This window comes from Scardinius erythrophthalmus (assembly GCF_964197995.2).
Source record: "Scardinius erythrophthalmus genome assembly, chromosome: 3".
Classification (NCBI taxonomy): domain Eukaryota; kingdom Metazoa; phylum Chordata; class Actinopteri; order Cypriniformes; family Leuciscidae; genus Scardinius; species Scardinius erythrophthalmus.
In genome coordinates this window covers 10,381,413-10,403,654 of record NC_138223.1, presented here as the reverse complement: position 1 = coordinate 10,403,654, position 22,242 = coordinate 10,381,413, and the positions used below count along the sequence as shown (strand labels likewise).

At 37.9% G+C, this 22,242-nt stretch overlaps 2 protein-coding genes across 3 annotated transcripts; one reads left to right on the top strand and one right to left on the bottom strand.

The window, feature by feature from the left end:
* Positions 1-677: 677 nt before the first annotated feature.
* cUnh4orf33 (chromosome Un C4orf33 homolog) lies at positions 678-6,337 on the bottom strand (the record flags this gene model as incomplete). 2 transcript variants are annotated; one of them, XM_081360854.1, is made up of 6 exons in its annotated part: positions 678-1,894; positions 1,977-2,176; positions 4,345-4,396; positions 4,468-4,528; positions 5,115-5,326; positions 6,195-6,337. In XM_081360854.1, the coding sequence occupies 5 exons, from the start codon at positions 5,293-5,295 to the stop codon at positions 1,795-1,797; spliced, it is 594 nt and encodes a 197-aa protein (XP_081216980.1). In that variant the 3' UTR covers positions 678-1,794. The 2 variants fall into 2 exon arrangements, with proteins under 2 accessions (XP_081216980.1, XP_081216979.1); XM_081360853.1 differs by lacking the exon at positions 6,195-6,337 and having other exon boundaries at positions 5,115-5,337.
* A 55-nt stretch (positions 6,338-6,392) lies between these two features.
* Positions 6,393-21,802, top strand: sclt1 (sodium channel and clathrin linker 1). The gene is made up of 22 exons (XM_081361684.1): positions 6,393-6,438; positions 7,016-7,057; positions 7,143-7,210; positions 7,683-7,735; positions 9,372-9,444; positions 9,699-9,754; positions 11,692-11,821; positions 13,345-13,467; positions 13,900-13,965; positions 14,874-14,944; positions 15,208-15,298; positions 15,380-15,471; positions 16,198-16,375; positions 16,476-16,574; positions 17,814-17,885; positions 17,976-18,050; positions 18,463-18,608; positions 18,691-18,883; positions 20,070-20,266; positions 20,558-20,636; positions 20,748-20,843; positions 21,258-21,802. Exons 2-22 carry the CDS (start codon positions 7,024-7,026, stop codon positions 21,318-21,320), a joined length of 2,055 nt encoding a protein of 684 aa, XP_081217810.1. The 5' UTR covers positions 6,393-6,438; positions 7,016-7,023; the 3' UTR covers positions 21,321-21,802.
* The last annotated feature ends 440 nt before the right edge of the window (positions 21,803-22,242 follow it).

Genomic DNA, 22,242 nt, shown 5'->3' with positions numbered 1-22,242 from the left:
GCAGATATTACCTGCCTGTGACGAATGGATGGAAGGGGCAAAAGCGACAGGTAAACAGGTCCATTATGGATATAATGGAATCAAATGACAAACATGATTCATTCTCATTTTTTTTTTTAAAAGGGAAGTGACAATATTCCCCCCTCCCGTCGGCATTCAGAGTTGAATCTAATGTGTATTCGATGAAATCAATTCCATTTCTGTGCGGCTAACGGTGTTCAACTCGCAGAAATACCACTGAAAACATGCCAGTGCCCAATCTACCCATTCAGTTTTGAACAAGCCTCCTATCAATTATAAAATGTCAGTGCATAAATTCTCCCTGATTTAAAAAACATGAGTGGAAGGCCATCTGATTGACTTCGCTCTGCTCCTAACAAGAAGCAATTTGTACTCTGTTATTTCCCCCAGTGAATAGATTGCATGTGGAGAGAACAAATGCGATTACTCCGAGTCTGTGTGTGTAATTTGAGTGCGGCTCATGGATGTGATTCTTTCTATTGGTTTCTATTTTTATCTATTTATTCATTTAGGCTAAATATATTAGTAATGTGTCCTGCAGTGTCTCCCTGCATTCCCAACAGATGTTTTTTTTTATGTTACTCATAGTATTTAAATAATTAATACTTTTATTTATTCACACATTAATATAATCAGTTTGAGGAGACAATTGAGTTATGAGGTTTAGTCACAAGCTGTTTTAATGTTTGCAATATCCACAAACAGAAGAAAAGGGTAACCAATTTATGACGAAATATGGAGATAGACAAGGTTTCTGCCAGACAGTGACGATATTTTAAATGTTATACATTTATAAAGTAATTGCCTTAATATATATATATTGTCCTCGTTTTAATTGTGCCTCCCTGGACGTGCATGAATAGGCACGTGCCACATCCGGGCCTGGCCGTGACCTTAGCTCTCAGATACAGAGGAGCGCGCATTCAGCTCACGCCCGCAGTGCGCGCTCCAGTCAGGGGTTAGGCAGCGCGAGAGCAGCGGCTCGGTAATTAGTCACTGTTAATATTCATTTAACAGACAGCGGCTGTAATTATAAACCCGTGTTCCGTCTTATTAGCCGCTAATTTGTAGTTTACGCAGCGCCTATTGATTATACGCATGGGTTTGCTGAGAGAGTTTACAGCTCGGCTGTTTTTTGAAGAGGTTTAATAGGTTATCATTGCTATACGTTTTAAGCTACTCCAGATACTGTCAAGTCTGTCAGATATTCAGAGTTGCACGAAACCTATTTTAATATTGCAACAGACCAACTAAAAGATAAAAAGGATCATCTTAGGGTTAGGCACGTAAAACTGATAAAACACATTTTTCTATACAACCCGTGGGAGAATCTTCACCATATTTCATATAGCAATATGCGATCGTCCATGCAACCTGTTGTTTCCAAGTTCCAAAACAGTTGAATGTTATCATTTGTTTATTTAATGTTCTGTTTCCACATTTAACATCTCCATTTTTAAATAATTAATTTAATTTCAGTATAAAAATGAACATATTTCCCATTTGCTACATATTGTATAGCCTGGTGCTGGATGGAATACTTAACTGCTGAGATTAGTGCTGCATTACTGATAGAAGATTTATTAAATTGTGATAATAAAAGCCATTATATTGCCATTACACCCACATTAAAACAAGCCACATCATTAACTTTGATTAGACTGCAGTGGAGTTTATGCTCTAACTTAGCCATGGAAGCAAATTACAAGTAATTGCTGTATTAAAAAGCTGGTTATGAGACAGGCTTGACTTGGTTTGTGATTTTTCAGCTGGTCATTTGCTTGCTAAATTCCACAGGTCAGATTCTGGCTGAACCCAGTCTTCTCCCATGATGCTTTGCAGAGTGAAGTTTTGAAAATACTCAAGTCGATGACTGTTTGGATGAGAGAAGAAATGTTAAGATCATGGTGATGTAATTATGCAATACAATGAAATGTTAAGATATCTAAACGTACAAGTCTGGTCCCTGTCCTTCTTGTAGGTCTTCTCTAGGAACAGGATACAGAGACTCGTAAGTCCTTCCTGCACCCGAGCCATGGATGGCGTAGGAGTTCATCTTATTAATGCCCTGAGGGAAATACCTCCAAGGCAGAAGTGCTTCACCCTTCCATATTTTGTTCTTTGTATTGGCGTTGAATGATAGAGGGAGTTGTTGCTGTAACAGGTAACAAGTTAATGGTTAAAAAAGATATCAGGACATTTTTTATAATACTCTATATATTTTTGCTCCTGTACTATTATATTTTAAGCATTTCTGAAGTTTTAAAGGTGCATTGCGCAACATTTCATGTTAAAAATACCCGTTTTTCTAACCCATACATGCTTAAACAATTGTCTGATGGGCTGAATGAGCCCTTCTCTGATCACTGCGATTGCCTCTATAATCCTGTACAGTAAAATAAATAAGAGGGATTCCGGTTGGCATTGGAGACTGGGCGTGACGTCATGCGCATTCAGTTGCAGTGTTGCAGTTTCGCTTGTCGCCAGAGGGGGCATAGTTCTGCAAGACTTGCGCAATGCACGTTTAATATTAAGACATTTACTGTTTTTACAAGAAAGTATATGTGTGTGTGTGTGTGTATACATACATACACACACAAACACTGCTTTTTTGTGTATTTTTGAGAAAATACAGTCTTTGTGAGGATTAGAGACTTCTTTCAAAATCATTAAAAAAAAAACTTACCGCCACCCAAAATTTTGAACGGGACTGTTAATGTTTATTAAAAACTGAAAACATTAAAGGGGTCCTATTATGCCCTTTAATCCAGTCTTGATTTTGTTTTTGGGCTGTACTAAAATATGCCTTCATGCTTGATTGTTCAAAAAATTCATTATTTTTCACATATTTTACACTATTACAGCACCTCTGTCCCCCATCTGTCTCGAACGCCCTGTAGAATTCCGGTTTTGCTGAAGTGTGCTGTGATTGGATGGCTGGCCCAGTGTGTTGTGATTTGTGAGTGTTCAGGAAATAAATGACACGCCCCTTACCATAACCACGAGCTCTACTCAGATGTAAGGATGGTGTCAATTTCAAACCAATTCAAGCCTGATTCAGACTCAGGAATGTTAAATGGGTCACCGGATGCAAAATTCACTTTTATATGGTGTTTGCATATAAATTTGTCTTTGCCGTGTGTGGACACAACCACCATACAATGAAAAAAATCCATTCGCTCCTTTTTTTTATCCTCAAAAAATAAACACTCAATAATCAAGCCGTTTTCAGAGCAATATGATGTCATATTGCTCATGCTCCGCCCCCGACCGCTAACGGACTGTCCCGTATTAGCATATTTCCCCCTCAGCCATTTGTATACTGTCTGCCACGGCAGCACTTTATGTGTCTTGTGTGACACCCCCCAAGGAAGAGAGGGGTGGGGTGAGCAGTTGCTCATTATCATTTAAAGAGACATGCACCGAAACGGGTCGCTGTTAACAGAGCTGTTTTTGAGGAGGTAAAAAGGGTGTTGTTTTACACAACCATTGAGGAATTTTAACCAAACTATGTTACAAACTTTACATGAAGACCCTAAAGAATCATACCAACTTGTGGAAAATGGGCATCCGATGACCCCTTTTACAAACAAGAGAATTGTGCAGAACCGATTTCGTGCATGAACTTTGCAAGCACGGATTTCACGGTGGTGTTTTTTTTTCTTATACATTTTAGATACGATGTTATCCACCATTTAATCGTGATATTTGTTGGAAAACCATGGTAATACAAAAAATAATCGACAAAATCAAGGTTAATTTTCCTAAAGGGTGGTGAACAATAAAACAAAAATAAAATATCTACCTTTGGAGTGGACTTTGAGCTTTGTAACTTTGCAGATCTTTTTAAAGCAACACCAAGGAACTTTTCCTCTGCGGTTGCCCTACAGGTTGGAAGCGGAATTGTCCATTACTGCTGTCGTAAATAATTTAGCCTACCGCATCCTACTGTCGCACGTTCGCTGTTTATCCAGCACCGGCTTTGGAATCTATTGTAACGCTTGCCGTAAAGCAAGTCAGATTTGTAGTTTTCTTACAGTATGTCTCATTAGAACTACAGAAATGCGACCCGATCTGGCAATCTTACATAGCGTGGATATACCAGATAAAGGACCGCAATGCGGTGGCATAAGTGCCTTTCACCCTGTCACGACTTGATGAACCACTGAAACAATTTTGGAAACATTATTTGAAGGTAAAAAATCCTACTTAGTGTTGCTTTAATGCTCAAACAGCAACATTACTAACTTTTACTAAAGTTGAATAAGAGAAAAAGCATAATAGGACCCCTTTAATAAACTGATGTACAGTGAATTTGCTTACCATGAACGCATTATGTTTTCCATTCAGTAGCAGAATAAGGTGTTGTCCATGTCTGTAATATGATGTCAAAATATTATTTCAATTACACATTAGCAATGAAAAAACGTAGTAGGCTTAACTTACGGGCAGACTTCCACCTCTAGATATTGCTCAGTGTTGCTGTTCAAGAAGAAGGATTCTACCACTGAAAAATAAGTCAGTAGCACAAACTATAAATATTGTGTAAAAAGATAAAGGAAAAGATAAACATCTTAAAGGGATAGTTCGCCCAAAAATAAAAATTCTGTCATCATTTACTCACCCTCAAGTTGTTTCAAACCTGTATGAATTTCTTTTTTCTGTTGAACACAAAAGAGGATATTTTGAAAAATGTCGGTAACCAAACAGTTGATGGACCCCATTGACTTCCATAGTATTTTTTTTTTCCTACTATGGAAGTCAATGGGGTCCATCAACTGTTTGGTTACCGACATTTTTATTCTATCAGTTTTATTCTATCAGCTTTATTCTATCAGAAGAATAAATCTTCTATCAGTTTTGGGCGAACTATCCCTTTAACTTGTTTCATAAACCTTTCTTCCAATTCAAGTTCTCACCAAAGTTAAATCAGACTTTTATTTATCTGGTATTTGTCTATACAGTCAAGGGTTGCATGCGTATATGCAAAACGATCAGTTGATTCCAACAATCTGTTATATAATCATATGAAAGAAAGAAACTGAATCTCTAAACCAGATTTGAGCCTTTATTAATGGTATTTATGAACATACCCTCATAGTCCCAGAGACCAGGGAACGGCTCTCCAGGTGGTCCGGCTGGTGCAGGGGGGTCATTGAAGAATGGAGCATTCACCTGCATTAACAAACCTTCCTCGCCAGGTGAGAAACGAATCTTTACCGGCTTATGATGCACTGGTAAGCTGTCCCAGGTGTGTCTGATATGGAACTCCATGGCAGCCAGGAGGATACAACCGCTGCAGACACTGTTAAGCATGGCAAAATCTTATTTTGTTCTAAAGCTAAACCTGAAATATTAATAAATGACTATCTTGTTCAGTTCTCAATATTATAAATTTGTAAGTATCAATATATGATTTATCCACAGTTCTGTGCTGTATTACGTCTTAAGCTGCTCAGGACACAGGACTGTCTGATATGCAATAAGGTTCAACAGTCATTGATAAGCAATGCATCTGACATCATAAACATAACACTTAACGTCACCTGATCACACCCTGTTTATTCATTTAGATGAGAACTGGCCCCATGATGTAGCCTGGTTTCTTCCACACACAAAAAAATTTACTTCTCCATTTCTGTCACTGATGGTGTTTGGATTGGACCACTGTCGTCTTTGGCTTGCTTAGTTGGGGACAATTTATTTTCAGTCATAACCCAGACAGCAACATAGTGTCGGCCCAGCGTGGAATCCACATGCACCAGATGTGGCCCGGATCTGGGCCGAGATTATGTTGCTGTTTGGGAATACTTGATTTGAATATAAATTTGGCTTTATTTCATAATTGACAAACTGAATCAACAGTGAACATACTTGAGCTAAATAATGACACTAATGTTTTTTGAGCTGCTTTTGACTGCTGAATTGAGATCTGTTTGTATCATTGATCATTATTTCCCTGTTTTTCGCTGTAAAACTGCTTTGAAACCATCTGTATTGTATAAAGTGCTATATAAATAAAGGTGACTTGACTTGATGTCATAGGAAGAACACTTCCTGATTTCTGGCATACATCAACAAAGCCTCCCACAGACGTTTCAGTAGTCAGGCACATAGTCGTTAGTAAATAAAAGAGTAAATTGTTGAATCAAAATGATGAAGTAAATTATTACCCTATTCGATCACATCGAGCGGACCCATCTTGTTAGTTCTTCAGTTCAAGAACTATGGAAAAAAGAGGAACTCCATAAACTACACGGAACGCAAGCGTGTTGAAGGTTTCGGGAACATTTTATTAAGTTGCACCGCGTCCCTTAGGATGAGTCTGATTGGCTCAGAGGGTGAATCTGAGCGTCGGTGAAGATGAATATGATTGGCTGGTGGGCTCTTTAAACTACAAGGCGGAAGGATTTGCAGGTACCTATAATCATAATAACCATTCCCTCGAGGTCTTCTAAGCTTATATTTATTTACGTTTTACTGCTATTTCATATTACGTCATATTACGCGACGAAAGAAATAAACATTTATAATTTACTCAAGGTTTTTTATAAGTATCCATCCCATTGATTATGAATGTTGAAACTGGACGGTGTAGCCGTTAGCCCGCTAACAAGTTAGTTAGCCAGTGTAAATCTCCACCTGGATACCAATGATGCTTAAAACTGTTGCTGAGATTACACGCCAGATTCGCTTCTTTTTCACTCGCTTAATCTACTGAAGAACGTATACCTTCGTAATAATCTAGTTTAATAATGCACGTTTACTTAGTTAAACTTAAATTATTATATAGAGTCATTTAATTCAGTGATAAACTAATATTCCTGCACAAAGACAGTCTCCAGGGATCATTTGTGCTGGCTGTGTGTAAACTGACTGCTTCAGAAAGGGAAATTATTCCCCTTTGCACACATACTAAATGTTATAATAGTAGTTTTTGATACATATTTAGAAAGCATTTGCTTTGACCTAACAGAGTTTATTGCTGTTGCAGACGCAACAATGACAACAGAAGTCGAATTTCTACGAGATCAAGGTGAAACGCTAGATCTCAGAAATAATAGTGTGCAGATACACATACATATTCATCACCACTTGAACTTTGTTTTGTGTCTTATCAGTGAATCGTTTAAACTCCGTCCTCGGTCGATATCAGGATGAATTTCCTCCTCCCTCCTCAGTGTCACAGGTTAGTTTTATGATTAGATGGCAGTTTTATTGTTTATTGCTTTATTTGTTGAATCTGTAGATCATCTCTAGCATTAATAACATAATGCTCTTATGGTGCACAGTGAATGTGTTAAGTATTAAAGGAAGTGTTCACAGCTCAAATAAATAAATAAAAAAATATTTTATCACCCTCAACCTCATGTTGTTCCAAATTTGTATGCCGTATTTTCTCCTGTGTAACAAAAAAGCAGATGCTAGGCATGTGAAGTGTAACAGCTTTAGTCATTATTCACTGTTATTGTTGTCTTTTACATACAATGAAAGTGAATGGTTTCCAAACAGGTTTGGAACAACATGACAGAACTTTCATTTTGACAGCTAACTCCAAGTGATGTGGGGGAAAACAGAACAATTCCTAATAATAATAATAAAGGCTTGAAGCACTGGGGATGTTGTATAGAGATGCTTAATAAAATTGTACGTTTTTTTAGGCAGATGATGTGGTGGTCATGGAATCTGCAGCTCCTTGGCTTTCAGACAGAGGGTAAGTCCCTATGGCCAGTTACTAACCTACAACAACTGTCTCTGTCTCAAGTCATCTACTAGCCTATTTTAACCATGCAACCAGGGTTTGAAATTAACACCAGCCAACCAGACAAATGCAGGTAAAAATCAAATGTGGCGGGTAACACTGTCAAATCACTAGCCAATTTGCCGGGTTACTTATTATGTTTACTCACTTTGCTGAGGAAGTTCGTGTTAGCCAAATCTGTGCAGATTTACTGCAAGTACTCATCTTGTGAGTCAACATTTTTTATATATTAAATACAGCATATTGCGCAGAATCTGCGCATATCAGGCTTACTTAAACATGTACTGTACACGTCACTATGCAACAAATAATGACGCGCTTGTTCATTTGCATTGAAGAAATATCGAAGATTAAAAAGCATTTGGTTAACAGAAAAGACATTGTTATTTTCCAACATCCTAATTTTTTATTTTTATTTTTATGTTCTTTGTACTGTATTGATCTGTCCACCTAAAATACATTTTTGGTGATTAGGATGAAAGAGGAAGGGAGGAGATGGCTGGATGACAGGTTTTTGTTTGAATAAGAAATTAATGTATGAAAATTTTATTATATATATATATTATATATACAGGGTGGGCCATTTATATGGATACACCATAATAACATGGGAATGGTTGGTGATATTAAAGTCCTGTTTGTGGCACATTAGTATATGTCATGGTCACCACCCATCTTGAGGAGTTTGCCCCCTCACATATACTAATGTGCCACAAACAGGACTTTAATATCACCAACCATTCCCATGTTATTACGGTGTATCCATATAAATGGCCCACCCTGTATATTATAAACTGTGACGTAGTTAATCTGGTTTATTCATTTTATTTTATTTTTTGGCGAGTAGAAGTTCTGAATGGCTGGTAAACGTAAAAATTTAGTAGTCAAATTGGCCGGTGAGTTAAAAAGTTCATTTCAAACCCTGCATGCAACCATTATTTATTAACGACAAAAAAAAAAAAAAAATGTAATGAACACCATTCTACTGAAAATAATCTCTTATAGAAAGGTTGGCTGACATTTCGATGAAATTTAAAGATAGGTTTGCTAAGGCATAAGTGTGCACGTTGTTATAAATGTGCCTTCTTTTATTGTGGTGGCAGCTTTTGCAAAGACAAGCACCATTCCAATTTCCTTTAGATAACTACATAACATTTAGTATTTATGTTTTCATTTAATATGCAATTTTAAAAGGATATTATTTACATATCTTACAAGTTTGATTAAACCATCAAAATATGACGCAGTTATTTTATATAATTGTTTCATTGCATTATCACAAATTGAATCACAAACAATTGACTCCAAGCACAACTACATAATATGCTTTCAATATCTTTAAAAAATGTTTAATAATTTTTTACATCACTTTTGCCCACCACTGCGTTTGTATATGTGTGTGTGTATGTATATATATATGCACTATGTTTCTATAAAGTCAAGCTTTGTTTATAGTGATTTTAAATGTAAAATTATTATCTATACATAGTACTCTCATGTAATCCAGTACCATGGAACTCTAAATGTTAATAGCCTATCATCTAAATTGCATAATGATGTTGTGTATGACCTGGGTGTGTGTTTTCAGTCTAATGGCTCCTCTAATAGAAGAATATGACAGACACATACAACAGATGGAGATGCAGCTCAAGTTCTATCAGGTACACTTGAAGACTTGCACTACGCAAACGCTCACACCACACGAATGCTTGCTTTACAGTGAGGTTTTACAAATGTCTGGGCTTGATGGGGCTGAATTAATGCTGTCAGCTATAAATTGTATTTTAAACCCAAATCAAGTGAATTTGTCTTATAATAAGTTTGCCATTTAAGAGTACACTTTCTCTCAAACTCTCTCAATCACCCTCCTCCCACCACTCACACACACACTTGTTTCTCCCTGTCAAACACTCAGAGGCAGATGACAGACGTCAAAGCAAGCCTGGAGCAGGTGGTTAAAGAAAATGAGCGGTAAGAGCTGCTGCAAATGGATATCCTGCTGATTTCTCCACCCAGACACTGGTTTATTACTGGAGTCAGTCAGTGCTAACAGCTTCTCCTGTGCAAGATGAAGTGGTTCTGGTAATCACAGGACACCCTTTACGTAAATTCACTTTATTGTTGGGAGAAAGTTTGTGAGTTTTGCGGTAATTCTCAATCTAGAACTTTTGATAACACTTTACAATAAGGTTCATTAGTTAACATTATTTAATGTATGAACTAACATCTTTGTTAACGTCTTTGTTAATCTTAGTAAAAATACAGCTGTCATTGTTTGTTCATGTTAGTTCACAGTGCATTAAAGGGACTGTGTGTAGGAATTTCTCCCATCTAGCGGTGAAATTGTATTTTGCATTCAAACTAATAATGCTCTCCAGCGCCTCACTTTTTCAAATGCGCGTTGCATCTACGGTAGCCGTTATGTACCAAAAAGCTATGACAGGATGTCGTATAATAGCACTTCGAGTTTTTCTTCGGGTGAACACGTTTGTTATTTAAAACAAACTGAAACTTGAAACAACGAAAAAAAGAATGTTACAGTATGAATTACTGACTGTGAAAAACATTAACTACTATGATAATTAGTAGTAATGCCTTCTTTACTTGTTATATTTTTTGAAGTGCATTGTTAGATATTATCATCATCATTAGAGCCTTCTCTAACGTTACTTTACTCAATAGCTGCTATTCATCAAAGTGCCTGTTTATAACTATAAATGTTCTACTGTCCATATAATAAAGTACACAACCAAGCAATGAAAAAAAAGCTTGTAATTAAGACCGTAACATTGACTTACCTGTCGAGAAAGCAGGCAATTTCAGGGTCTCTTTTGAAAGCTTTCTCCTGCATTAGCTATCCTGACATCAACCCTTGTTTTTCTAATCTCCAGTCACGTTTCCTTTTACGGTCTATTTTGGACTTTTTCGACAACGAGGACTCCTTATCCTGTGACTCAGCATATGTATGAATGAACGGTGTATAAATAACCGTGTAGTGCAGCCTTTTAAACTTGCCGGGGCAGTGACAAGCGCCTCTCACTGCTCTGCGCCTCCGCTTCTGCTGGCTTCAGTCACGTGACGCTGGCTCTGAACAAAAACGCGTTGTGGAAACGCGTTGGCCTAGTACTTTTTGTCCCTCTCTGCTTTTATAGTTTTTCAAGATGGCAGAACTACATGGAAGCCTCCATGGACCTACCCGTCCCATGTATATAAAGATAATAAATTCTTCGTTTACGAGGATTAGTCTGATCATTTGCATAGGTATTTGTACACCATTGAGGGCATATTTATGATTAAAAATATTGATTTTAGATAATAAAATACCTAAAAAGCTACACATAGTCCCTTTAAGTAATGTTAACAAATACAACCTTTGACTTTAATAATGTATTAGTAAATGAGGACATTAATATTTAAGTATAAGTATTGTTCATTCTTAGTTCATGGAATTCAACTAAGGTTAAGGTTAAGTAAAATCACAATTTAAGCAATGAAACATAACAGCGGCATCAATATTTGCATGAAAAAAAAACTACTATGAAAAACTACAGTTATATCTATAATAGAATATAATTGTTATTTTATGATATTCACATGTGTGTGTGCGTGTGTATGTATACCCTCACTTTCTCCTGCGTGCCTGTACTTCTCACATGTTGCCTTCAAGGAGCATGATTTCAACCGAGGGAGGACACTCAAACACCCCTCCTCCCTGGACTCCCGACATGCTTTTTTTCCCCATATCAAGCACTGATTAAATATACTACTGCTAATCAATTACTAGGGACTTTAGGGATGCAAGTCAGCTAATATTTTAGAACAAATTAAAGCATGTCTGCAGATAATTCCTAAGGGTTTATGAAGTTTGACCTTTTGCATTAACTATGTATATTAATGTTTATTTGCAGGCTTCATGCAGAGCAGAGAACATCCATTGAAAAGCAGCTCCAGTCTCTGTCCGCTGGAACAGGAGGAGTCACGGCAGATGATGCAATCGCCATCAGCAATCTGGAGGAGCAGGTCAAGTGTGTCGTGGAGGTGAGTATCCAGACCTGCTGCATAACCCCCTCTAAACTCCCACAAGTCAGTCTGTGCAGCTACAAACCCACAGGCACTTTCCTGGCCCTGTATTCCGCCTGTGCGATGGGTGATCTGGGGTTATTCTGGCTTTAAAGCTTCGTTCTTAGTTAATATATGATACGACAGCGCTAGTCGTGTTGTGCTGAGGGAATGGGTTTTAATCAGCGTGGAGTACGCTTCAAATGCTCCCGAGGATTTCATATCAACACTTGACATTACGGAGTAATGAGATATTAGTGCGTCACTCATCAAGCGTCCCACTTTCAGCTCGACATTGCACATCTTTGCCCTCCTTTAGGGAGCAGTTCACCAGAACATCATGTTGCAAATCACATCTAAACCTCTCTCGAGAACGTGTCAAGTCAAGCCTCAAGTGACTTATTTTTGAGTTTGTGGACTTTCCACTTTTTTCCAAAACATATTCACAGATCTAATTTCTTAATTAACTGTCAGAGAATGAAATAATTAGCCATAAATTAAACATCCAGTAAGACATTTCGATGCCTCATCATAGAGATACAGCACAGGTTAAGAGGTTAACTGAATTGATTATATAATAATTATTTTCATGTTATATATTTTACAATAGATTGTGTTTAACATATTCACATTGATTTTGCCAATGCAAAATAAGCAATGTTGTGAATATTGAATGAACGATAGTTTTCCACTCCTTGTCTTGCACAGAATGTGAGCATTATAAGATATTTTAATAGTAACTCTGGTCCTCATATACTTTATAATAATCCTCATTAGCAAAAAAGGGTGATAGATCTGGGAATATGATTATTCATGCAAATCAGTTTTGCGAACTGTCCATTTTAATGAATCAGTTTGAAGCCAGCAATTTATTTGCATTCAAATTTAGGAGTATTCATAGACATTTTACATTTCATCTTTTTTTTTAATAAGTTAGTTTGTGTCAATGTAATTTAAAAGCATACTGAGTCATAGCCAATACTTTAAAAAACAATCATTGCTAGTGATAAACAAATCTCTTGCATTTAGCACAAGTAAATATTCACAGCAAAAATATTATAGTTACAACAATTACTGTAATTAAATTGTGTTTATGAGAGCTGTTTTTTTTTATTTTGCTCCTGAAGTTACAGAAACACTGTTCAACCTTTATGTGCCCGGTTGACACCTTTCAAAACGTCTAATTCTTTTTTGAATTTTTCTGTGGACAAAAAAACTCCAGAAAATATGAGCTGTGGAAAATTACAAGTGATCCAGAAGCTTTATACAGCTTTTTACAGCGGATGCCATTGAAAACACGACAAGTCTATCCCTCACAGCCTCGCTTTCATACCTGTCATGGTCTATAAGTCCATGCTACACTAACCATATATCCATTCAGCTCAATTAACATTGCTTCTGTACTCTACATTGTCACGTCAAACCTCAAAGATATTCAGAGAGTTTAGTCATGAAAGGCCACAAGAATGTTTAACTTCAGTTTGTTCTGTGTGTGTCTTTAGGAGAAAGAACGGGCCCTTCAGATGTGGCAGACCGCTTCGCAGGAGTTGGATCGTCTTCAGACCCAGTACCAGAGCTCCATGAGTGATGGACAAATACATGCGGTTGAACGGCAGCACATGCAGGTAGCCAGTGCGAACTCGCATTCGTGTTTACAGATTCAACCCATTTGAGTTCAGTCTATAATGCAGGTTTGTTTTCAAACTTGACAGGTTTAGCAAATATTTGGTGTACAGGCAGCTTTGTCTAAATCTCCTTTTTCAATGAACACTTAAAAACAAATCACTTTTTTCTAGAATATGCAATATGACTATTGAACACTAGAGGGCAGTGTTTAACTACATGCAGGCACAGTTAACAGAACAAACAGACCCCCAGCACTTTCATATAAACCAGAAGGCATGCCGAGACGGATTATATGAATATATGAATTCAATATTAGCTGTTGGCTGTAAAATATTGGCTTAATTATGTCTTGAAGCTTATTATAATACACATTGTTTAATTATTGAAGTACTTTGTCTGTGCTCTTACTGATGATCACTGTGCTGTTTTAGAATCAGCTGGCACAGATGCAACATCATGCACAGAAGATCCAGCTGGCCAATCAGAAGCTGGAATCGGTAAGACTGCCTCTTTCAATATCTAAATGGTACTGGTTAAAATCTAAATCTACTGTATTTTCTTTCCACAGTTAATGTCTTGGTTTATTGTGCATGTTTCTTCCTAATGAAATAGTCTTTCACAATGTAATGTAAAAGTCTCTGCGCCTTTGAAATAACTTTCTAAAACTTGCTTGTCTCTCATATCACTTTGCAGCCTCTTTGTTCTCACATAATAAAATCATTGCATTTTACATGTTCATTTAGCAGAGGTTGAATCCAAAGCAATTTACAAATGAGGAATACAATAAGCAAATACATTGCGATATTTCAAGTGCATTTATGTATTTATTTGGTAAATAAACCCCTATTTGTGATAATAGTCAAGTGATTGTTCATTATCAGTACCAATCAGATCCAGATGGATAAAATCAAGCCCCTTTTTTACATAATTTTCCACTAAAAATGTATTTTTACCGGGAAAATGTTTGGGTATATCATTATATGGAAGGGTTTTATTATTGCTGTTCGAAGGCTCTGTGTTCAGTCAGTTGTTATGCAATGGATTTAAAGGCATAATCCTTGCTCTGTCTTAATCACACACACACACACACACACACACACACACACACATTTTCTCACACCAGTCAGAACGGCACCTGTTTGAGTGTTGTGCATTGTTCAGCCTTGTGTGTGTGTGTGTGTGTGTGTGTGTGTGCGTGTAGTGGTTGTGAAGGGAAACACTACTCTATTCTTGAATATTTAATGAGCAGTGTAGCTCGCGCACACCCAACTTTTTCACACCTATCCCATCTCTAAACAGCCTCTATCCTCTCCTCCGTTCTTCATCCTTGTGTATTTCTTTGAAGTGTGTGTATGTGTTTGGCGTTATGCCCGGCCGGCGTTCATGTCTGTCCTGTCACACTCAGACCAATCAGCAGTTCCTTAAGACGGTGGCGGAACAGAGCAGTGAGCTGGAGGAGTTACGCAGCCAACTCAGGTAGCGTTTCCAGATGGCCAACTCTTTATGACTTAACCTTCACTGTTTTGAAGATTTGAATTTTGAAAGGTTGAATTTTTTTCTACCGTTCTACTTTAAATCTTACTGATTTTAAAAGATTGTAGTAGTGCATTTTCAATCCCATTCCCCCTGTCTTCTCACTTCTATGCTATCAATAAAAAGTAGTAAAAAGGTCAAATTTATTTAGAAAGTACAAAAAAAATCACATTTATTTATGTCTGTGTTTCTGTATGATGTTTCAGGCAAGCTAAACTGGAGCAGAGATCTGCCGCGACTAAAGTGGAGGAGATGACCAGACTCCTGCAGAATGTGCAGGATCAGATGCAGAGGAGGGTGAGAGATGTGGCTATAATTGTCTCATCACCCTTCTGTGTGTTTTCTAATAATGTCGTGTGTGTGTGTGTGTGTGTGCAGGAAGAGGACGCAGCAGAAGCTCACGGTAGAGAGGAAGCTTCTGACCGGAGACTACAGCAACTACAAGCAGCACTGAACCAGCTAGAGGCCAGGTGAAGTCTATCAATTATGGTTTCAGTGCGACTGCTAGATTGAAAGCTGTGTTGATGAAGAAACTGTGATAGTAGTTAGGTGTTGTATGTATTGTGCACTGGTGTTCAAAACAATGTTATATTTATGTATTTTATATGCATCATTAAATAAATCAAAAGAGATGGTAAAAGACTTATAAAAAAAATTCATTAGGATCCAAACAGAGATGAAGTTAGAGCGACCAAACACCTCCACGTTTTCCCTATTTCCCAGTAATATCATCACTCCTGAAAAGTCCTCTCCCCCTCTCCCTCTCACTTCTGTCATTAGAACCAACGTGACTTTTTACTGCGCCGATTCGAAGTGCTCCCCAGTGCTATTCTGCCGTACATTATAGTTATCCTTTTTACCCGCTTAGAAAAGAGCCACGTTTTATTTTGTGTCACCATACTTGGTCGTGTAACTACTCGTGTAACTGTATTTAAATAGGGAAAACGTGGAGGTGTTTGGTCGCTTCTAACTTCATCTCTGTTTGGACCCTAATGAATAAACTGGGCAAAGCTAAGTGATATCAAAGTGTCGCCGCGCGCCAGAGCGATTGAGTGCACGCACTGAGACGAGAGGTATGTATCAACTCGTCTTAGTTAAGGGAATAACATAGTTTAATATGAAAAAACGGTGGAGTGTTCCTTTAATATCTTGTTGTAAAATATGGATGTTCTTTTATTTATGTATTTGTTTTCCAGGCTCAAAGCTGCGACACAGGACTCAGAGTCAGTGCGCAGGAAGCAGACGGAGTGGGAGCGGCAAGTGGGAGAACTGCAGGGTCGCAGCGCCTCACTGGAAGAGGAGAAATTTGAAGCCCTCGGTCGCCTCCGCAACTCCATCCAGCTGGCTGAGGAGGCCTCGCTTCAGAGAGAACAGGTCACGCTCCAAATACACCGCACAGGCCCAGTACATGCTCTCTTCTATGTCTTTCTGACTTCATATACTCAAAAATAATTTTGTGTGTATGTTACTGTAGGCTCAGCTGAGGGAGAAACAGAGAGCAGAAGAGCTGGAGAAGATGAAAGACGCCATGAAGCAGCTGATCCAGGATGCTGCCCTGCGCACCAGGAAAGAGGTGATCACAGCCAGGGTTCTTGAACTCAGCAAAGGGAGACAAAAGAATAAGCTGGAGGCTTCAAGTCTAATCTAATTCTGATTAGACCTAATGAGCCTATTAGACAATATTTCAGGCATCATGAGGGGCTTTTGCACCGGGTAGTTCTAGGAACTATCCACCAGCGCGGTCCCCCAAAAACGACATTTTCCCCTAGGGCCATTTTCCACGTTGCATTCGCACGGCCAGTGACATAAGCCGGCCGACAGCGACTTCGTCAACAACAACAACTGGAGGATGGATGATACTGTGATCGGAGCTGTGTTTTTGTTGTGTCGTTGGTTTCATGATGACGGAGATGGAATGTAAATAAGTTATGCGATTGAATGGGATAAGAGACGAAAACACATACGACAACTTGCAGTGCTAAGAACCCAACGCCGCAGACAAAGGTGACGGGTAAATGCTATCTATCACGGTTTTCCATGTTTGTGGAGTAAGTATATGTAAACTTTGTGTTTGCATGCTGGTGTTTCATATGGCATGCGTTCACAGCCAATCAACATACACTCACGTAACTAGTAGTTCCTATTGTGCTGGGTTAGACCCTACTCTGAAGTACGAGCTAATTTAGTCCCCCCAAAAGGCTCAGTTATAGGAACTATGAGAACGTTCCTCCAGTGCAAAAGCCCCTATGGTTCTTTGTCAGAGTAGCCTCGAGGGATAGATGTATGCTTCGTTTAGGATTCTTAAACATTTTGGTCAGGCCTTTTGTCTCCCTTTACATCAAAGTATTTACTTGCAGTGCCTTCTGAGATTTGAAGTAAACATTTCAATAATTCAACAACACATTTGCATGTTTGGGATTCTTTGAATTTGGTTCATGGTCTCATGACATGCAGGTAAACAATAAATATACTTTTACTATATATACTTAATATTTTAAGTAAAGTGTTTTTATTAGATTTTTTGTTTTAGAAATTATTTAGATCTGTAGCAAGTCTCTTTAAGCCTAGTCTGATTCTACGCTACAGTTTAAACTAAAGGCAACCGTACGGCTGCAAACCCTCTAGATCTCTACAGCCAAAAATAGCCTAACTGTTTGCACTGACAGAGCATGGTTATGGCACAGTGAAGTCAGTGTCATTCTAGTTTCTAATTCTAGTGTTTTGACATCCAGCTAATCTGTGATCACAGTGCATATATTATTTCCATCTTTGAGTGTGGCTTATAGTTTCTGTTCTTTTCCTCTTTCATTAGGTTGAGAGTGTTCGTAAGCAGTGTAACGCTCAGATTCATCGCATGGCTGAGGAGCTGTCTGCCCTGCAACTGGTGACACATTCATCATCAGCATATGTACAGATGTGGACTGCAGCAACTGTTGCTGATGTACATTAACATATTTCCTATGGCTGTGTGTAGGAATGTGCCGATAAAGAGACACTGATTGAAAGAGCCCATCGGGAGAGAAAAGCTGTGGAAGAGGAGCTGGAAAAGGTTTTTACTCATACATAATTAATTGCAGTCAGGCTGTATTTTGCTGTGATATTATCATAGTTAAGGGGTGTTGTAAGGCATGAAGTGACACAAAGTGCAAAACCCCCTAAAATGTGGTAAAAACATGTTATCATGCACTGCCTAGAGTGGCTTATTACCTTTTATAAATATTTAACATAAAATGTGATATAAGACACAAATGATCTGTAAAAATGTATTATTTTTATATTTGGATAGATAGATAGATAGATAGATAGATAGATAGATAGATAGATAGATAGATAGATAGATAGATAGATAGATAGATAGATAGATAGATAGATAGATAGATAGATAGATAGATAGAAATGCAGCTTTGGTGAGCATAGGAGACTTCTTTCAAAAACATTAATAAAATGTGTGTGTGTTGTAGGTCTATAAAGAGGGCCGAGTTGGAGAGCCTGAGATGAGGAAGATGGAGGCTCTCCATCAGAGATGTTTAAATTCAGAACGACTGAAGGATGAAACACAACTCACACTTAACAGCACGAAGAACAAGATGAAGAAGATGGAGATGGAGTGAGAACCCACACACGCTCATGAACTAGACTGAGAGTAAATCTAAGGTTGGTCCATAATAGCTTCCTGTGGGCTTGTGCAGGTTTTCAGAGGAGCTGTCGCGCTGTCAGGAGGAGGTGCGGAGACTGCAGTCAGCGCTGTCGAGCTCGAGAGAAGAGAGCACAGCCATCAGTGAAGAGAGACTCACACTGCAGCAAGACAACCAGCAGCTGCACAGAGACATGGAAGCGCTCCGCAAAGAGTGTGCACTGGCTCAGAGACGTGCCAAACAACAGGTCACACACAACACAGTGACACAAAAATCACCTTCATGTCATTTCAGACCTGTTTTGACCTTTTCTTCTGTGGAGCACAAAAGATGATATTATGAACTACAGTTTTCAACATTTGAAGTGGAACAAAAAAGTTAATCAAATTTGTCCTAAGACAAGAACGAGTATTGTTCAAAATTCATATGTGACTTTGAAAGTTTTTGATCCACTTCAAATGTTGACTACTGTAGTACTTTGCTTGTGTTGTTTTATTCATTTTTTCGTCCACATTGGTTTTGGACCCCATCGACTTTGATTGTATGAACAGAAGCATTCTTATAAATGTGTTTGTTGTTCCGCAGAAGAAAAGTACATTTTGGGTGAACTATACCTTTAAGCAGTTTTTAAGGGCTTTGTTATATCCACCCACACGACCTGATGAACAACAGTGTGAATTGCATTGATATGCTGAGGTTAACCAATCACAGCAGACATCATTTAAATAAGATCTGTAAAACTTAAGTTCACCAAAAATGAAAATTCTGTCATCTTTCACTCATCCTCATGTTGTTCCAAAGTAATAAGACTTCATCTTCAAACCACAAATGTCCCTCCGTTGAAAGTCTATTTCCCCAAAAGTCCATAAGAACTTTGTAAAAAATAATGTGTATGAATTTAACAGATCAGTGTCTTCTGAAGAGACGCAATCGCTTTTCATGATTTAAAATTGGCTTAATTTAGGCTTTTATTCACATATAAACATTGATCAATGCGCATAAAATGCATTAAATATCGTAATCAAAATCTCAAATGTTCTTGCTTGATGCTCGAGAACCAATAAGGTTTGTTCTCTCGTGTCACGCGAGTGCGCTTGAGCTTCTGTTTAACATATTTGGTGGAAAGGACTGTCAGTGGAAGGTCAGAAATCTTGAAAAGGTTGTAACAAATATCTTCATTTGTGGAAGAGAAACACAAGTTTTAGTGGTTTGGAATGACATGAGGTAAATGATGACAATTTTGACAACATTTTTGGCTTAACAACTCAAGGCACACACAGCCAGTTTAAATGTTCAGAGAGACCATCTCAAATAGTGAGGAAAAACTAAATTCCAAGTGGTTTCAGTGTAAAAATCCTTGAGTAGCGTTATAAATGGGCTAGCAGTAGAAGTGTAAATATGGCGTCTTCAACAGGATTCGTTTGTGTGTGTAGGTGTCTTCGATGCAGCAGGAGCTGTGTGTGAAGGAGCAGAGTTTGGAGTCCAGGCTGAGAGAGATGGAGGAGAGCAGTAAAAACTCCAGCGCCGGTTTGACCAGACTGGTGCTCGCTCAACAGAAAACCATCAGTCGCTACAAAGACGAGGCCAAGAACCTCACACAGGCTTTCCAGCAGAAACTCAGCAGCCTCAGGTGAGCGCTCAAACACACTCGAGACAGAAGGCAAGAATCACTATTACTGTTACTCACATTTAGGGTTTGCGATCTGAACGGAGCACTAAGTATTCAATTTTAGGATGCGAAATGTTAATGCTCATGCAACAAATCTTGCCTTTGGTGAGGGGAAGTTCAGCACAGAATCTTTCTACCATCATATTAAGAAATTAGCTTCCATTTCCACAACAGGCTTATTGATTAAATGTAGTGTGAAGTTTATTGAATAAAGCTGGTCAAGGTTCCATGAAATGACTGTGGTCATTACAGGTCAGAGCTGAACAGACAGAAACAGCGTGTTCAGGAACTGGAGATCCAGATGGAAGCTGATCATCAGAAGATGCTGGAGGTGTGGACACTACTTGCAGAGTTGTTTCTACCTAGAAAGATGTTGTATACTGCAAGTGTTACATTTATGTATGGGGTGTGTAATGAGTAACGTCAACATTTCTGTCTCTAGTACGAGAGGCATGTTTCAGAGCAGCTGGAGAAAAACATGCGTTTACAGAGGCGTCTCACTCAGGCTGAGCAACGTGCAACAAGTGCTTCACAACAGGTATATGAACCATACTGGATATTTACACACTTCCTGTCTGTAGAATGCAACAGTGCCGGCACACGTTTTCCAAAGCTTCTTCCGAAAGTATTTTTCCTTTAAGGATTAAAAAAAGAAGTTTTAAGCATCAGCTACGAGGTGAATCACAACATTACAAACTTTGATTTGAAGCAAAATATTTAAAAAATTTGACAAAAAGACAGCACTGTACTTAACAGCTTTAGTGAGGGGAAAGAACAAAAATCCCTTTAAGCATTAAACATAAAACTATTGAGTTAAAGATTTTATATACCTGGTATTTGCAAGGAGTATGCAATAATAAAGTGGCCAGTGAGTGTATATAGAAACATATTTTATGTCTGTATGCATACTATACATACTGCAACCCACTCTAAACTGATTTTTCTCTTTCAGCTGAGTGTGATGTCACAACGGAGAAAAGCTGCATCCATGATGGATCTTGAGACTTTATCATAGATCAACAGCAACTGTTTTGTCACATCATCATCATCATCCTGCTCAGTTTGTCACTGGACTCTGGCGAGAGCTTTAACTGGCAGGATTCCTCGTGAATGTAATATCATATAGGCTTTTGTTTCAAAGATGCCTGTTACTACCAAGCTCATTTTTTTTCTTAAATATTGTTTTTTTAAATTACCAGCAAAACAAATGTTTTAAAAAGTGTATATAGATGATTTTATGAACGAACACATATTTGACCTGGTTAGCTTGTGCCATTGTAAGATTTGACCAATAAATGCAATACTTTATACCACAGAGCTGTTGAATGTTCGCAGCCTTTCTAAGGTGTGTAATTCGTTTTCACTTTAGTTGCAAGCAGGTCTTGATCACATTAGTTCCATATCACTTTATTTATTCAGAGACGAGATTATTTCAGAGACCCTTGCAGCGCAAACCTCCAGGGAGGCAATGATTTAAATCAAATGATACACAATGATTTAAAACAAAACCTGCATATGTATCCTAATTTTAAGTGTGCTTTCATTTCAAAAGTCATTGAAATAAAATCTAGTTCTGTTTTTTTGTCAAGCAAAGTAAATATATATATATATAAATTTTTTTTTTTTTATCTTTACTTTAGTAATTTAATTCCTGTTTCCACCAGTTAAGTAAAAAAAAAAATCTGTAAGTCATAAACTTTTGAGTTACTATATTAAAATTTAGAAAAAACACTTTCAATAGATTTAACATTTTACTACAAAAATTCTCATCGCCGCAAAAATTTCTCATTAAAAATGCCGTATAATAAACTTATCTCATGAGAAACTACAGCAAGTCATTACAAAAGTTTATCATTGAGTTATTTTGTGGCCATACATTTCTCTGAGGTGAAAATGTTAAAAGTATGTCAGCACACAAGAGCATTTTAAGGACAAAA